The sequence below is a fragment of the Canis lupus genome, chromosome 26 (genome assembly GCF_011100685.1).
Source record: "Canis lupus familiaris isolate Mischka breed German Shepherd chromosome 26, alternate assembly UU_Cfam_GSD_1.0, whole genome shotgun sequence".
NCBI classification, from domain to species: Eukaryota; Metazoa; Chordata; class Mammalia; order Carnivora; family Canidae; genus Canis; species Canis lupus.
Window position 1 is genome coordinate 16,709,015 of NC_049247.1, and position 17,895 is coordinate 16,726,909.

General features: G+C 44.2%; 2 protein-coding genes across 2 annotated transcripts in view; one reads left to right on the forward strand and one right to left on the reverse strand.

Annotated features, from left to right (window-relative positions):
* Positions 1-31: 31 nt before the first annotated feature.
* SRSF9 (serine and arginine rich splicing factor 9) lies at positions 32-6,455 on the reverse strand. The gene is made up of 4 exons (XM_038575322.1): positions 6,184-6,455; positions 3,691-3,851; positions 2,026-2,198; positions 32-519 (listed from the first exon to the last, which is right to left on the reverse strand). The coding sequence occupies exons 1-4, from the start codon at positions 6,369-6,371 to the stop codon at positions 376-378; spliced, it is 666 nt and encodes a 221-aa protein (XP_038431250.1). The 5' UTR covers positions 6,372-6,455; the 3' UTR covers positions 32-375.
* Positions 6,456-6,633: 178 nt separating this feature from the next.
* Positions 6,634-17,895, forward strand: part of DYNLL1 (dynein light chain LC8-type 1) — a 31,974-nt gene continuing 20,712 nt past the window's right edge. The window contains exon 1 of the mRNA XM_038575328.1: positions 6,634-6,949. The gene's annotated coding sequence lies outside the window, so the exon portion shown is untranslated. The remainder of the gene's footprint in view (positions 6,950-17,895) is intronic.

Below are 17,895 nucleotides of genomic sequence, written 5' to 3' on the forward strand. Positions count from 1 at the left end.
CTATTAACTTAATCAAGGACAACCACACATATCAATTACTAAACGTTTAAAATATATTTCTAAACAGAATGGGCCGACTCAGTCACAGTAACTGCTGATCTCCATAGTAGAGCAACCCACAAAGACACAGCACTGATTTTTTTTTCCCATAATCCAGGGTGAAAAATATACAACTTATTTCTGAACCAAAACCACAATTTCTGCAGTTTAAAACGCTTCACTGCCAATATGGCCCTGGTAGAAATTATGTATTTCCTTAAAAAAAAAATTAAAAAAATTTCCTAGGACACTAAATCATCAATCTGGAATGTAGATTCTGAGCACAAAGCAGCTCAGTTCACCTAAAAAATAAAGAAAAATTTCCCATCACCTGTCTCAGTAGGGCCTGAAAGGAGAGAAGTAGTGTGGGGAACCCCTGCTTTGGTATGGAGAGTCACGGCCCCTTGACCCAGACCGAGACCGTGAGTAGCCATAGCTGGTGCTTCTCTCTGGATAAACTCGGATGTAGGAAGTTTCACCCTGAAATTCAAGCAAAAAGAGTAAAGGAAAAAATAAGACCCAGAGAAATAAAGCGCACTAAAACTTAACACGACTGCCTAACAATAATAGTTAAGTACTGAGCACTCACTGTTTGGCATCATGTTCTCATTAAACCCTCATAATAATGCTATAAGGTAGGTATGCTTACCAGCTTATTTCAAGAATGAGGAAAACAATGCTCTTATCTCTTCCAGGGTGATACCAATAATAGCAACTTCACATGTATTAAATGCTCAAATACTAGCCATTACTGTTAACATATCTGAATTATTGCCACTGACCCCTGAAACTAAGAACTAACTAGAAAGGATCTCAGAGGTCATACACTGCAATCCCCTGCCACCGCATATGTGCATCTTTGGATGGCTACCTATGGAAAAAGCTAACCTGTATTCATCACCTCTCAGGTGTCAGGACCTGGGTTAGTTACTCAGTTATCTTAAGTTAGCTTCCCAGCAAGTCTTATGAGACAATGCTATTGTTCTTATTTTGCAAAATGAGGAACCAGCATTCAGAGAATAGCTCAGCTAAGAAATTATTAAGTGGCACAGGAGTCATGTCCAGGCTGGCCTCTCTTCAGGCCCTTTGCCCTCAGCCAACACTCTCAGAGAATCTAAAGATATTAAAAGGAAAGAAGTCTGATGCAGAATTCCCTAGGTGAAGTCAGTTAATTGTATTTATCCTTACTGAGGCCCTACTTTGCAGTTTTACAGGACCCGATCCTGTTTTGTTTCTGCTCCAAATTCAGTCTGAGCAAAAGTACTGTTAAGCCATGCACTTTCCAAGCCATAAAATCGGGGAATTATATGAACCCTTAGAAAAGGAAATGGACCCCAGATGAATCTAGACCTCATGGTAAGTTAGGACGAGATAACCAGAAAAAAATAATGTCCAGTCGGTCTGCTGGCTAGTCTCGGTAACATGTGAATCAGACTGAAAGATCTAAAGCAGCAGCTGCCTTCTCCAAAGGAAAGACATCAAGAATTAAGTCCTGAGGATAAGGTGATTACAAGAAAATGCCAAAGTGACTAATGTTGCAAAGAGGATCCTGCATTACTCTGGGAAAGGAAGAATGAAGTGACCTCTTGGCCCAACAGCAGTATCTGGAAGAGCTGAGATGATGAGGTTGGGTTGAAGGGCTCAGACTAGATCCAGAGAAAGGACAACCATAATAATTAGGTTCACAGAGGTACATTGCAGATCAAGCCAGTTGTGAAAGGGATGGTATCACAGAATAGCTCACCACATTATGACAGACTGCACCAGTATTCTCTCTGGGTTAAAAATACTATAACTGCAGACTTCTCTGTTATGACCCTGCAGGGTTTAGGCATGATGAATTTCTTGGCTTTGTCCATTTAAGATAGATCTTTAATGGTACTGTGAGGTCATCAAATGGTAAACACATGGCCTATTACTACTTCTGCTAGGTCAGCTTCAGATGGAGTGGCCTAGGTGAAAGCTCAACAGAAGGTGGGAACCCACCTCATGAGAGCGGAATTTGGTGTCATCCAGTTTACGCAGGGCGTATTCCATGTCTTCTTTTCTGAGATACTCAACCATCCCCATTCCATCCTTCTGCACATCTGCATAACAGACGTCCCCAGCTTCTCGCATATGATCCTTCAGGTCCTGCCAGCTGCCTGATGGTGGAAGTCCTAGGCATAGACAACATAAGAGAAGAGGCCATATCCTTCAGCCATGTTAACTGACCTGTTAAGAGCCAGCAATACCTAGGGTTCCTTTTCCATCACTACTTTCAGATCCTGAGGATCCACAAATCACAAATCATAAAGGGCATAAAACCAGACAAGAGTACTAAAGTATGTGTGGTAAACCATTATAAGACACTAGTCCTAGGCTAATCTTCCAGAGACCAAGTCCTTGCAACAGAGCAAAGAGTCCACTCCATTACAGGTGTAGCATTTGTGAGAATTCACAGCCTTTCTTTATCCTTCACATTTAATATCAAATTCCCAAGAACGTTTCATAATGTTTTCCATTATGAAATTTATCAGTACCAATTATCTCTTGCTTGACTAGGTTCTCAGAACATGGGAATTTTGAAACTATCCAATGAAGGAACCAAGGCATAGCTGAAGGTGACAACACAACAAAAATCTAGTTTGTTTTCCTGTAGGTGTGAATGACTGACAAACCAGACAAAGTACCTTTTAAAAGATCACCAACATTCTTCAATACAATGGGGGAAAAGGTAAGACTCAGACGCTACAACTAGTTGGGAATTATACAACCCTACCTGATGTCATGAAAGGGAAATGTGCTCCTGCTCTCAAAGGCTGTGTTTACCGCTCACAGCTCAGGACTGCAGCCATTTCCTAATAGTTTTCTAAGCAGGATTTCAGAGCAGCATGGAGAGAAAAAAAGATATGTATGACATCCTGAAGGAGGGAATAGAGTTCTGGGGTTAAAAAATTACAAAGGGACACAAGATAGGCAGATACTGAGAGGATCACTGTTAAGTACCAAGGGAATCTGCTGTAACTGTGTGACATTCCTATCTAAGAAAGTGCCAGGTTTCTCAATACATTTCAATCCATCATGGTCCTAAAATGCCCATGCAATGTGCAGAAGGCCCCAGGTCTTTACCATTGTATTAATCTTTTGAAAAGATGCATAAACCTGAGCTTGGCATTTCACTGCTTGTCAACATTAGACATTTCATTCTATATTCTGCAATAGAAGCCCTAAAACTCCAAGTTGTTTTGTTTTTTTTCTATAATTCCAAAGCCACTACCTAAATCTGACCATTTTCAGGATCCAATGCTTGGCAGTAAATCTGGTTCCTGGAATGTCTAGCAAGTCTGATACTGAGTATATTCCAAAAGGAAACATCTCTATAGAATTCTAGCTCACAGGGTTTTGCCACCATCTTCCCTCTCAACACTAGAAAACTCCTTCATAAGAAGCAAGTTTATGTTCTACCAAGGCTGCATGACTGATGCAATTTCATTTGCAAGATGCCTACCTCAGTGGCAACATAGCAGGACCACAGACTGTGCACAGGCTATTGAAAGGAAAGCCGCACATGTCCCATGTACTGAAGGGTAACAGCTAAATTTCTTGGAGACCAGACTGTGTGCTGAGTATTTTACATGCATCAGCTCATTCAGTTTGAAAGGAACATACCTGAAACAAGAACTCGGAAATCAGATCTTCTTGTAGGAGGCCCATTCCTCCCACCGCGGGGCCACCCACCCCGACTGCCATAAGTCCTGGGGAACTCCACACGAAGTCGACACTGGCCATAATCATAACCATTCCTCCCATAAATTGCATCTTCAGCATCTCTGCAAAGAAAAGTTTGGAGTTAGTGCTGACTGACCAGTAAGAGCCCTGAGTAACAAGTATAAAAGGGAAACCTAGAGTGAGAAAAACAAAATAGAATCTTGATGCACTACTGCTTTCGTGTGAAGACCTTTCATGATATTAGAATTAAGCTTTATAGCTATCACACACAAGGTTTTCTAGGTATGAAATGATTAATAAAGGTGTAAACAAATGACTTATAAGAGGACTAATTCAGGAAAAAAAAATTGTTGACAGGTGATTGATTTCACCAGTATATTTCTTTAACCCTGTGAGCAGTTAATCAAAATGCTCACCACACATTCATCCTTTAATATTCTTTAGCAAAGCCTAGTACCACCAAGTCTGTAAAAGAAAATTCATTAAAAAAAAAAATCAGGCTCGAAATACACACTTTGTGTTTTGTGAGGAATATGGAACTCTCTCATGGGTACTTTTTCAGCATCATTTGGAAAACTAAGTTGTGAAGACCACTCTCTAGGTACAGTATTGTCAAAAGAGGTAAATAATTCGAGGAAGTTATTTTCAGTCTTCCCTAGGGCTCTAGGAGAACCAAGCTGATTGTCAGGTATTGGACTGGAGAAGGAATGGCCTCAGAGCTTGGATGGACAAGCAAAGCCAAAGATGTACTAATGAAAGCATCATTCAGTTGTCACAGGCACATAATTGCTTATCTGATTCTAGTCACAAAGTTAAAAGCAACGAGGACTACAACCAGTGCAATCCTGGCTATATTTATAATGAAGTGAAGGAGAGGCAGAACCACTAGGGTTGAAGAGCAGATTTTGAATACTGATTTATGAGTTCAAATCACTCTTCAGCTACTTACTAGTAGCTATCTTTGGGTAAATACATCAAGTTTTCACATCTCTTAAATGTAATATGCCTATCTCACAGGGTTATTTGTAAGGATTAAATAAGATACTATGTGTGCAGTGCTTTGCTAGAAATTTGGCATTTAGTGACATCAAAAGACAGCTTTTCTATTATGGAAGAGATGAAAATGTAGTGTATCATACAGTAAGTTTGTGTTTTAAAGGGCAGTACAGGGGGTTCAAATCCTACCTTGATCCCTCATAGCATTCTCTTTTAACAGCAACTCTAAATCCTCAGTTTCTTCATTTATAAAATGTGGCTAACACTACCTCTTTTATAGGTTGTTGAAAATGCTAGTGATACTTGACACAGTTCAAAAGCCACACTGAAACTGTTACAGAGGTGCAACCTTCTCCAGTTTAGGTGTGAAAATGCGTACTTCCGTTTCTGAGACAAATGACAAGACACTAAGAATGAGCTCTGTCAGAGTCCTCAAAGCCTCAGAGTGCTTCCTACCTCCCTGTCCTCAGATGCCCTCCTTGCCCCATACTAGCACACCAGGTAGGCAAGACACCCTATGGACAGTCCCTGTAGTGAAGCCTGCCGGTGCAGACTAGGTAAAGCATTCCCTGGGTCAACGCTGGAAAACAGAGTGGGCCCTCTATTTACTCCAAATGGAGTAACCTGTCCAATGAGGTGGCTTCTAAGAACGACCAACTGCAGTTTTTAAAGTTCCCAGGCCTTTTCTGGCCATCAGGCGGACAAAGTTTGCAAAATCACAAAGACCCCTTTGAGCCAGTTTAGGGATCGAGAAGCTTCCAAATGCTTGGGGCCCTAAGCATCTGGCGGTGCCTCCCTCATGAGAGGAGTGAAGTGAAACCAGAGATCCCCCTCAGACCATTTTAGAAACTTTTTCAAATCCCTGGTGCTTTCAGAAGGACGAGGCCGTAGCCCTGCGGGGTGCGGCGCGCGCGGATGGAGATCTGTTCCATCACAGAGACCCTTTACGACTTCCAAAGGCAACCACGTCCCCACAGTCTGTTACCCTCTAACGGCGAGTTCTGGCTGGGGGGAGGGGTGCGCAGGGAGAGCGACTGGCCACTTCTCCTCACGGAGTCCTATCCCAACTGGTTCCGGGCCCAAGGTTCCGAGGCCCCGGGGCGGCTTCCCCTGAAGGGTGCCTCTCCACTCTGAGAGAGAATGGTCATGTGTACCGTCCCCTAGGCCGGTCTGGGCGGGCCTGGGCCCTCCAAACGCCCAGCTTTTGTGTTTTTAAGTACCCAAAAAAAAAAAAAAAAAAAAAAAAAAAAAACCCTAGAGGAAGTGACGACGGAGCAAAGGACGGCCTGAGCCTGCGGTGAGGAGGCCTCATCCTCCACCCGGGGGCGCCTTGAGGGGTCTGCGCGGAGGGGGGAGGGGAGGCCTTCGAGGGGAGGGGGAGGAGGGAAGGCGGGGGCCTGGGGCCTCAGACCGCGGGCGGGCGGAGCGGGGCCTCACCGGGGGTCCTCGAAGCGCACGAAGGCGAAGGGCACGAGGCCGTGCCGGTTCTTGAGCTCGATCTCGCGGATGCGGCCGTACTTGTAGAACAGGTCTTCCAGGTCCTTCTCGCGCACGTCGGTCGGAAGGTTCCCCACGTAGATGCGCCCGTCTCCCTCGCCGCCGCGTTCGTCCGCCCAGCCCGACATCCGCACCGCCCGACGCCGCGGGCCCGCCGCAGCCCACGTCGCCGCCGCCGCCTCAGCCGGGGTCCCCCCGCAGCGTCCCCGCGGGCTCGGAGACGCTCAGCCGCACTGCATTGTGGGAACGGCGGAGCGGAAGCGAAGGGGTCGGTGGAAGCAAAAAAGGAATCGTCTTAAAGGGGACGCTGCTGCGATGACTGCGCGTGCGCGCAGGCTGGCGCCCCCTGTAGGTACTGGCGCGCCCCGGGGCAAAGAAAGGGAGAGCTTGGAGTCGGGCGTATTGGGCTTGATTCCTGGAATTCCCTGAAAGCAGTTCACTCGCCAGCTTCATGGTCTTGGGCAAGTGACTCAAGTTTCTTGGGCCTCAGTTTTTTGCTTCCGTAGCGCTGCCTACCTCACAGGCTTTTGTGAGCACTCTCTGAGGTGATGCGAGCTGCGGCGGAGAGGACCCCGCGCGGGCTGTCACTCTGCGTGCGGGGCGCCGGAGGGAGGGAGCCAGGCCCGGGCCGCAGGCTGACCCCGCTGCGGCCTGAAGGAGTCCCGGACGGTGGGCTGGGTGGGGCTGTCTCGGCCCTCAGACTCAGGTCAGTAGCCCTCTGGGCGACCCTGCCCCCATTTTACCGTTGCTCAGAACTGAGGGCCTGAGATGGACAAGAGCTGGGTGTGAGGGGCCTGAGATGGCTTCGGGGACTTGGGCTTGACATTCAGGGGACACTAAGAGGGAAAAAGAGTCTCAGTTATCTCAGCTGTCGCTACAGAGGGCCTCCCATTATTTGTGCTTTTAATCCTCACCAGAGATGGTGGGATTCCGGTATTACAGGTGAGAGAATATTGGTGTCTCCTGGTGGGGTCAGGATTGGGGCCCGAAGCCGCGCTCCCAGCCTGTGGGCCGAGCCTCTGAGGAGCGCTGGTAGACTCCCACCATGGCACTCTTTCACACTTACTTCCCATAGTTCAGGGGACGCCGCAAAAATAGAGGTCTAAAAAGAGCTTGCATATTAAAAATGAATCTTCTGTGGACTGATGCACGGCGGGTAAGCAAAGGAAAATAACACACTGGAATGTTAACTGTAGAATCTAGACGGTGCGTGCGTTCAGTGTGTTCAGTGTACCATTCTTTTTTTCTTTTTTTTTTTAAGATTTTATTTATTTATTCATGGGGGGTGGGGAGCAGAGACATAGGCAGAGGGAGAAGCAGGCTCCATGCAGGGAGACCGATGTGGGACTCCATCCCAGGATTCCAGGATCACACCCTGGGCTGAAGGCGGTGCTAAACCGCCGAGCCACTTGGGCTGCCCAGTGTACCATTCTTTCAACCTTTTTTATGTCTGAAAATTTATATAATGAATGTTAGGGCGCAGGTATGAAACTTGTTGAAAACAAACCCTAGGGCTGCCTGGTTGGCTCAGTCACTGTGACTCTTTATCTCCGGGTTCTGAGTTTGGGCTCCACGGTTCGTTGGCATAGTCATTACTAAAACAAATAAACTTTTTTTTTTTTTTTTTAAGATTTTATTTATTTGAGAGAGTGAGCGGGAGAGGAGAGAGCACAAGCCAGGGAAGAGGCAGAGAGAGAGGGAGGAGCAGACTTCCTACTGCACAGGGACTCACTCCAGGACTCCAGGATCATGACCTGAGCCAAGGGCAGATGCTTAACCCACTGAGTTACCCAGGCGCCCCACAAATAAACTTTATAAAAACTAAAAACTCCATTAATGTTATCAATAGCAAGCGAATAAAACCAAACATTTAGGGGCGCTTGGTGGCTCAGTGGTTAAACATCTGCCTTTGGTCCAGGTTGTGATCCCGGGGTCCTGGGATGGGGTCCTGCCTCTCACAGTGTCTCTCATTAATAACTAAATAAAATATTTTAAAATAAATAAAACCAAACATTTAATCTGAAGGTACAGTAGTTGATTTGTAGTTATACCCCCTCTGAGCCCTTTTTTATTACAGTAGACTCCAGCCCAGGGGGGAGCCCAAGGTGGGGCTTGCACTCAGGATCCTGAGATCAAGACCTGAGCTGAGACCAAAAGTCTCAGGCTCAACCCACTGAGCCACCCAAGCTTCCCCACCTCTGAGCCTTTTAAAATAAAAACAAACAAACAAACAAATAAATAAATAAAATAAAATAAAAACAAATACAAATTAGGCACCCACGTGTTAACTACTGAGTGTATAACCTTTTTGGAAGGTTAATTGATGGTATACATCAGGCCATGATAATACACATATACCTCTTGGTCCAGTAATTTTACTTGGAGAATTTTATCATCAGGAAATAAATCCTTACAATAAGTTATGTATGTTCATTGCATTCTGTTCAATTAAAAAAAATTGAACCCCTGATAATAATGGAGTGGTTCAACATAATAATGTTGAATGTTACACAATTTTTATTTATTTATTTTTTTAAAGATTTTATTTATTTCTTCGTAGAGACAGAGAAAGAGAGAGAGAGAAGCAGAGACACAGGCAGAGGGAGAAGCAGGCTCCATGCAGGGAGCCCGACATGGGACTCAATCCTGGGTCTCAGGGATCACACCCTGGACTGAAGGCGGCACTAAACTGCTGAGCCACCCGGGCTGCCCTTGTTACACAATTTTTAAACAATATTTTGAAGGATATTAAGGTCTTGCTAATTTAGTTATAATTAAAATGAATTTAGAATGTTGTTTGAGGGGCACCTGGGTGGTTTCAGTTGGTTGAGTGGCCAAATCTTGATCTTGGCTCAGGTGTTGATCTCACAATTGTGAGTTCGAGTCTGGGTTGGGCTCCATGCTGGGTATGGAGTCTACTTAAAAAAAAAAAAAAAAGTGTTGTTTAATATATACATTAAACACATGTAATAATATATTCTCAAGGAATCTATTGAGTTGGTTGACAGAGTTACCTGTAAAGAATACAGTTGTGGAAACTTTCACTTTAGGCTTCATACATTACTGTAAAGTTGAAAATAGTTATTGTAACTATGTTTCATTTTTATATTTTTTAAAAATTATTTATGTATTTATTCATGAGAGAGAGAGGCAGAGACATAGGCAGAGGGAGAAGCAGGCTCCATGCAGGGAGCTGAATGCAGGACTCAATTCCAGGACCCCAGGATCATGCCCTGAGCCAAAGGCAGACGCTCAACCACTGAGCCACCCAGGACATCCCCATTTTTATATTCTGGAAAGAAAAAGGGAAATAAGCAAAAATTTAAGTAGTATTATCCAGTTCTATTCAAGGGAATACACATACATGCACACATACGTACATATTGGAGGTTCTTCAAAAATAATGTATATATGTACATATATTCATTGCTTGTAACAAAAAAAGCATAGAAAATAACTTTCCAAATGTTTGTAGAGATATCTCTTGTGGAAATGATTTCTATATTTTTATTTATGTTTTTCTGTATATATCAAATTGTCTGTAATTAGCATGTACTACTTTTATAATTGGAATAAAACACAATAAATTATTTCTAAAATAAAACAGAACCATCTGTTGTATTCTGAATTATGTAAAGCTTTTAGCTGTTCCTTGCTAGCCAGAAGTCAAGCAGGAAAGAGTCCTGGCCAAATATGATTTTGAGTCTTAAGTACAAAGCCTTATAGAAGCTTACATATCCCAAAGGCATTGAGAAGTCCAGATGCCTCTCCATTTTTGTGGTGTGTTTAAGTGTGTTAATACCACTATCTGACTCCTACCACTCCTACATGATTGTTGCTTGGAAAGATTGCCTCCCCCCAAAAAAAATGCTAGTTGGACAATGCTAGACAATTTCGTCTCTTAGGGAGAGAAGTGGAATCAGCTAAGTAGTCTACTAGGACTCTAGGTAGAAGATTGCTTATAAATAGTAATGATTCAGCTTATATTATGCAAAACCTCACAGCATGCAATCACCAGAGGGGTTTCATGCCTAGCTTAGAAAATGTTGTGTCCTGATGTGGGGATAGGGCAAGTACAGCCTTCCAGAATTAAAAGGAACACAGCAAAATTGCCAGAAGGTATTCATGATCATCCATGAAACCCCAAATGTGTTTTGTTTTTTTTTTTCCTGTGAACTCAGGTACTAACCTTTGCAGGTTAGAACACAAACAAGGCCTGAATTATAGCTTAATGCTTTAGAGTCTCATGGGTTCCATTCTCTACTAAGGCCACAGAATCTAGACAGACATGCTTTTGGGTTTTTGCTTATCTAGTTATTCAGCATCATGAGCACAACACTATAATTTAGGCCCTGTAAGAAGCCATGTCATGCAGTAATGCAATTCTGTCCTCAAGGTGCTATTCAAACAGCCATTGAGAGCACAGCTATGGTTAAGGATAAACTGCTGCAAGATCACCTAACACAGTCTTTTTTTTTTTTTTTTTTTAACACCTAACACAGTCTTAAAGATTATAAGGAAGGCTTCCAGGAGATGTTTAGGTGGAGCCCTGGAAGACCAGTCAGAATTAATCATAGGGAAAAAGGGGAGCATGACAGACTGCCCACAAAGAAGAGACAGCAGAGCAGGGGTGATCCCCAATGCCCTGCAGTATGTCTGGGGCAGAAGGGGAAGGAGCTGGGGCCGGGGCTTGCAAAGCCTAGTAGAACATGTTAGGGAATGTGGACTCTACTGAGAGCAGTGAGTAGCCATGAAGGCTTTAAGGAGTTATGTTGGGATGAGATCTTCTCAGAAGGAAGTGGCAGCTGAAAGGATTAGAAATGTGGAGGAGGCAACCAAGAACTAATTTAACTAGAGGGCAGCTGCAGGATAGTAGGGAAAGGAAAGGGAGTGAGAGAGAGAGGTGTGGCAATACCTGCCATAATGAAATGGGAGTGGAGGTGAGCAGAATCTTGGAGAGAAGAGACAAGGGGTCTGTGTAGGAACTATTGCTGTGTAATTGCAGTGTAAGCTCCCACTGGGACTTCATAGATTCCTTCATTTAAACTTTTTTAAAAATTTTATTTATTTATTCATGAGAGACAGAGATAGAAATAGAGGCAGAGGGAGAAGCAGGCTCCATGCAGGGACACTCGATCCCAGGACTCCAGGATCAGGCCCCTGGCTGAAGGTGGCGCTAAACAGCTGAGCCACCTGGGCTGCCTGATTCCTTCATTTAAAACTACATATTCCATTAGTGATTTTGTAGTTGGATTCTTACTCTTCTGGGAACTTATGACACTGTAGTCAGATTAGCCTAAAGGTGAGTATAGGTAAGAACAGGGATAGCCCCAAATGGCCCATGGACTAGCAGGTTACATGGGGAAGCAACATGGGAGCCAATGCAGGGAGACACCTACTGGGAGACCTCTGCAGTCCTTGAAGTAAGAAATGCCTGCTGGCCTGATGTAAGAGGACAGAGATAGATACTAAGGAGGTGAGTTATCCCAAGGAGACGATATCATAGGACATGGTGATAGACTGGCTGTGGGGGCTGAGTGAGGAGGAGTCCAGGTTGATTTACAAGTTCTTGGCTTAGGGAACTGGTTATGCAGTCATAGCATTCTGAGATGGGGAGTAAAGCAGAGGGAAGTGATCTATAGGGGGTGGACAACAATGAGTTTAGATGCATGTGGGTAACACAGGAAGGATAAGAAACGTGATGGTTCTAGGCTCTATGTGCCCTCTTCACTAAAAACAATTCAAGGATGGGACGCCTAGGTGACTCAGAGGTTGGGCGTCTGCTGTCAGCTCAGGGCATGATCCTGGAGTTCTAGGATCGAGTCCTGCATCGGGCTTCCTGTGTGGAGCCTCCTTCTCCCTCTGCCTGTGTCTCTGCCTCTCTGTGTGTCTCTCATGAATAAAAAATAAAATCTTTAAAAATAATAATAAAAGATAAAAATAAAAGCAATTCAAGGAGCATGACCAAATGATGGTGGATGAGGATCAGAGTTCTCTAATACAAGGGATAGAACTGCCCTTCCTACAGGGTTAAGTTTTCACCTAAAATACAGGGGAGCTGAATAACACCGATCACTTCTAATATGAAGATAAGAATGGCACTGTTGGACTTCTCTTCAGATTGAAAAGAAGTCTTTGACCTTGGCAGAGTGTTAAGAGTTAATGTATTTCCCACAGCAAGCCATTCACTCCCTGCTAGGGAGTAGGGCAGTGCCCAATAAAAAGTAATAATAAAACAATTATCAGTAGGGATAAAAGATTCTATGAACCAGACCATCTGGTTTTCTTCCTTTCCCTATGACATCAGTTCCCTCTAGCATCCCAGCAATATGTTTTCTTCTGGGTCAGGCTCAGTCATGAATTTCTCTCAGACTCTGGTCCTTGGGAGCAGTGGATAGAAGAGGAAGTGATGCGGGGAGTAAATCATTGGTGGGAAAATGAGTCACCTCAAAGAAACTGGTCCAGGCTGCCAGGGAGAGCTGTGGGTTGGGTCACCGGAATGTGTGCCTAGTCACATCACCCCGAGAGCTTTCTCTTTGTTATTCTTTGCCACTGTATTTGTGTGACAGAGTAAAATAAAACATATTCTGCAGAGCTACATAATAGAGAACTTTGCTGTGCAGGGGAGGAAAGGGAGAAGCAGCGGCAGACTAGGTTTGAGGGGGTTTGGATGGGAGTGCAGAGAGCTTTCAGGAAGCAAGTGCCATGTGTGGGAGGATGAGAAGAGGAAAAAGATAGGAAAGATAATTCAAGAAGATTTGCAGTGTGTTGTGAATATTATTCCCCTCTGGTGTCTCTTTAAGAGATTACAGAAAATCCTTAACATTGGTTTTCAGTTATTTTTGACTAATAAGCTGATGTTTCTTTGAATATGGCCAGATAGGTAGGATTCCTGGTTTTACATGAGGAGGTACAATTAAAGCAGTGAGCATACTGGATTTGTAGCAGCTTTATTGCTTTATTTTTGTCAGCTTGCTATATTCTGAGATGGAATTCTCCAAAAGCTTGTCATATCAGGGCTTCTGTTTCTTGGATTCTGGGGCTCAGGGACCAGTGAATGACTGACTGCCTCCGCACCCAACCCCTACTCCAACCCTGAAAAACTGTAAAACTTGTAAATTTGGATAAAAAGTATTGCAAATTGAACAGAGAAGTTGTAATTCCGGGGAGAATATCCATGCAGTGCTGTCCAATAGAACTTTGTATAATGATGGATATGTTCTATATCTGAGTTCTGTGGAGTAGCCATTAGAATCATGTGGTTATTGAGCTCTTGAAATAATGACTAGTGCAAGTGAGATACTGAACTTTTCATTGTATTTAATTGTAACTAGTTCTTATTATTTTATAAAGATTTATTTACCTTAGCAAGAGAGAGGGAGAGAGAGAGAACACACACACACACACACACACACATATACCCCTGAGGAGTTGGGGGAGGGGCAGAGGGAGATAGGGAGAGAGAATCTCAGACTCTGCTGAACACGGAGCCCCATGACAAGGGGCTCAGTCTCACAACCCGTGAGATCATGACATGAGCCAAAATCATGAAATCAAGAGTCAGATGGCTAGCTGACTGAGCCACCCAGGCACTCCAGTTAATAAATAGCCAAATGTGGCTAGTGGCTACCATAAAGATCTGTAAATCTGCATCCCCCCAGAAAAGGTTAAGAACCACTGCAACCAGTCAGCCATGCTATGCTGGCACATGGTAGGTGCTGTTAAATAACAATAATAAAAGATACCATGGAACACCTGGGTGGCTCAGCCGTTGAGTGTCTGCTTTTGGCTCAGGGCATGATCCTGGGTTCAGGGATCAAGTTCCACATCAGGCTCCCTGTGAGGAGCCTGTTTCTCCCTCTGCCTGTGTCTCTGCCTCTCTCTGTGTGTCTCTCATGAATAAAAAAATAAAATCTTAAAAAAACCCTTAAATTTTAAAGATCTAATTGGCCTTATTTTTTAAAGCTTATTTATTTATTTTTTAGTAATCTCTACACTATTGTGGGTTGAACTCATGACACACGCTTGTCCAGAGTCACATGCTCCTCTGACTGAGCCAGCCAGGTGCCCCCTAATTGGCTTTATTAATTGATTCATGAATCAGGCAGCATCCAGTCTAGCAAGTAAACAAGAGTTCCAAAGGGCTATGGAAAAGGAAGGGTTTTTAAAGCTAGAGAAGGAATGGAAAAAAAGCAAATGGTTAGCAAAGAGTTCATTGTTTTAGGCAGTCACCCTCCTTAGGGGCACTGAAGGGGCCTATCAGTAAATTTCCTAGTGTTAACCCAAGAGTTCCCATGTTGACTGGTTAAAGATTACATTTGGGGGGGGGGGTTGAAACTGCTGTTAGGTTAAGTATTAAGTCCTGGTTAATTGACTTGGGGCTTTAATCTCAGTGACACCATTTTGGGCCTGTGGTTTTCTAACAGTGCTTAATAAACACCTGTTGACTTTATTAACTAGTATTTAAAAAAAGAGCTATTCTAGCTCCAGAAAAGGGGAACTGAGGCACAAAATGATAGATGGGCTCCTCAAGTTCAACAAGTTTTACTTTCTCAGCCCCAAATTCCTTACCCTCAACCTAGAACTGTTCCTTAAACATGCTCCACCTTATCACATACCTTCAGAAACTTCTTTTATGGCAGAGTAACTCAGGGACACAAGCAAAGGGTTGAAGGGGTGTGAAATGATTAATGACGGTGCTAATGAGATTTTTTTTGGGTACAGCAAGAAGAAGCATTTATTTAATAGAATCCTAATACTTTTGGACTCAAATCAATTCTGTACTATGGTTTTTAATGAACTGAGTCAATATAATTTGGTAACAGTACCTCAAAAATAAAAACGTTCCTTAAAGATAATATATATATATATATATATATATATATGAAATTGGGAAATATCTGGAGTTTTTTGTTGTTGTTGTTAAAAAAAAAGAAGAAAGAAAAGAAACTCAGAGCCAAGAAGCTTCTAAGCCACACATCACTCAGTGCTAACATATGCACAGTAGCTGAACTCCCTCCTGTCTGGCTGAGGCTGGCTCTCCCCCTCAGCACATGTGCAAGGCTTCTGTGAATGTCACACTGACAAACATTCCCTGGAGCTAGGCAGCTGGAGACTATTTTCTTTTGTGATCCTATCCTTTCCCTTGGATTGCCAGTTTGTCTTATGACATACTCCTTGAAGGTACCTACAAGAAGTCAGGTTTTTGTTCCTTAAGGAATGCTTCGTCTCCAGCTTTAAGAGCCTCTGGTTGTGTATGTGGCTTCTGGGACTTTGGTGGCTTCCCCACTCCTCGTGCACTTGACGTTTGTGCATTCATTCAACTGATATTTATTGAGCCACAAAACCGCCTGGCTCTGTGGTAGGCGCCAAGGACAAAACAGTGAACAAGACCCAAACTGTGCCCTCACACTGTTCACAGACAACTGTGAACAGGGAATTACAACAAAGTGTGGGATACGTGCTACAAGAAATAACGGGGTGCTTCTGTAGCTCTTAACCCAGGCTGGAGTGGGGTATTCAGGAAAGGCTTCCTGGAAGGAGTAGCTTCTGAGACCTGAAGAACCAGCTGGTATTAGTTAGCCAGGCACTGAGAAGAGGAGAAGGAAAAGCATGTGCAGAGAAAGCTGGGAGGGTCCCAAAAAGAGCTTGGTGTTTTGGGGGAAGCTTAGTAGCACAATAATGCCATGAGTTGGGAGTGAGGGGTGTTCTTTCTCCGTCTATAATCACAAGGGACTCATGGGAAGCCCTAATATAAATCAGAGGCTGGGGGCAGCCCAGGTGGCTCAGTGGTTTAGCGCCGCTTTCTGCCCAGGGTGTGATCCTGGAGACTTAGGGTCGAGTCTTGCATCAGGCTCCCTGCATGGAGCCCGCTTCTCCCTCTGCCTCTCTCTCTGTGTCTCTCATGAATAAGTAAATAAAACCTTATATATATAAAAAAAAAAAAAAACAGAGGCTGGCTGAGTCAGGGTATTTCAGCTGCTCCATAGAAATCCGTGTCAGTTGCCTTTACCATACAAATGTTTATTGTATATCCCTGAATAGGATGATTGTAAAGGGGCATAGGCTGGGGGGAGGGAAAAGCCTGAGGGGACTATATTGCACAGTCTCTGAAGGGACCATGACTAGCAAAAGGGTGCTTGTTTAGTTCCCAGAACAGGACCAATCAAAAAATCCAGGAGATCCCTGGGATCTTGAGAAGAAAGACCACAGGGGGCCTGTATTTGAAACGCTAGGATGTTTATTAATAATGATTCCCTAATACTAACTGGAAGCAACCTCAAGGTCCATCCAGTGGGACCTGTCACAGGGATTGGAATGTGGAAGCCTGAAGACTATGCAGACATTACAAAAACCAAGTCCATATATGTAGGTATGAAAAGATCTCTGGGGCACGTGGGTGGCTCAGTGGCTGAGTGTCTGTCTTTGGCTCAGCTCGTGATCCCGGGGTCCTGTGATCAAGTCCCACGTTGGGCTCCCTGCAGGGAGGCTGCTTCTCCCTTTGCCTATGTCTCTGCCTCTTTCTCTCTGTCTCTCATGAAATAAATAAAATCTTTAAAAAAAAAAAGATCTCCGAGATGTTTATAGAACATCTACTGTGTGGCTAGATGCTAGGGACTCAGCAGCAGCAGAAGAGACAAAGCATCAGCCCCCTGGAGAAAAACCTGTTTCCACACCCTTATCTTGGCTCTTCCTCATGTGCCTCCCCCAGCTTCTCCTCGTCTCCCACTACTACTCAGCCTCCTTCTCTGGGATCTGCTGTGTCTGAAAGCCTGCATTTCATCTTTGCAGAGGCTACTTCTTGGAACATTGATTTCTCCACTTCTGCCTCCCCAGTCTTTTGCTTGGCCAAACCCTCCATGGCCTTCAGGTCCCTGACTTGGTGAGTTGGTGTTCAGTGGTAGCAAGAACTGTGGGACCGTGGTCTAGAACTTTCCTCCAAATATGTACTTCTGAAAGGCTTAGTTGTGTTGCCGATTTACAAAGTCTTTTGGGGGGTGGGGTCAGAGGGAGAAGGAGAAAGAGAATCTTTTTTTTCTTAAAGATGTTATTTATTTATTTATTTATTTATTTATTTATTTATTTATTTATTGAGAGTGTGGGTGGGGGAGAGGCAGGAGGAGAGGGAGAGAGAGAATTTCAAGGAGACTCGCTGCTGAGCACAGAGCCCCACACAGGGCAGGGGCCTGATCTCAGGACCCATGAGATCATAATCTGAGCCAAAGTAATGAGTCAGACACCTAACCGACTGAGCCACTCAGATGCCTCAGGACAGAGATAATCTTTTTTTTTAAGATTTTATTTATTTATTTGAAAGAGAGCATACAAGACTGGGTTGAGGAGGAGCAGAGAGAGAGCAGGAGAAGCAGACTCCCCACTGAGCAGGGAGCCTGATGTGGGACTGGATCCTGGGACGCTGGGATCACGACCTGAGCCACAGGCAGACGCTTAACCAACTTAGCCACCCAGGCACCCCAGACAGAGAGAATCTTAAGCAAGCTCCACACCCAGCCTTCCCCAGGGCTCAGTCTCATAACCCTGAGATCATGACCTGAACTGAAATCAAGAGTCAGACACTTAGCCAACTGAGCCATCTAGGCACCCTGTGATTTGTCTAAGCATAATCTGCCATCCTTCTATCAACTTCTGTAC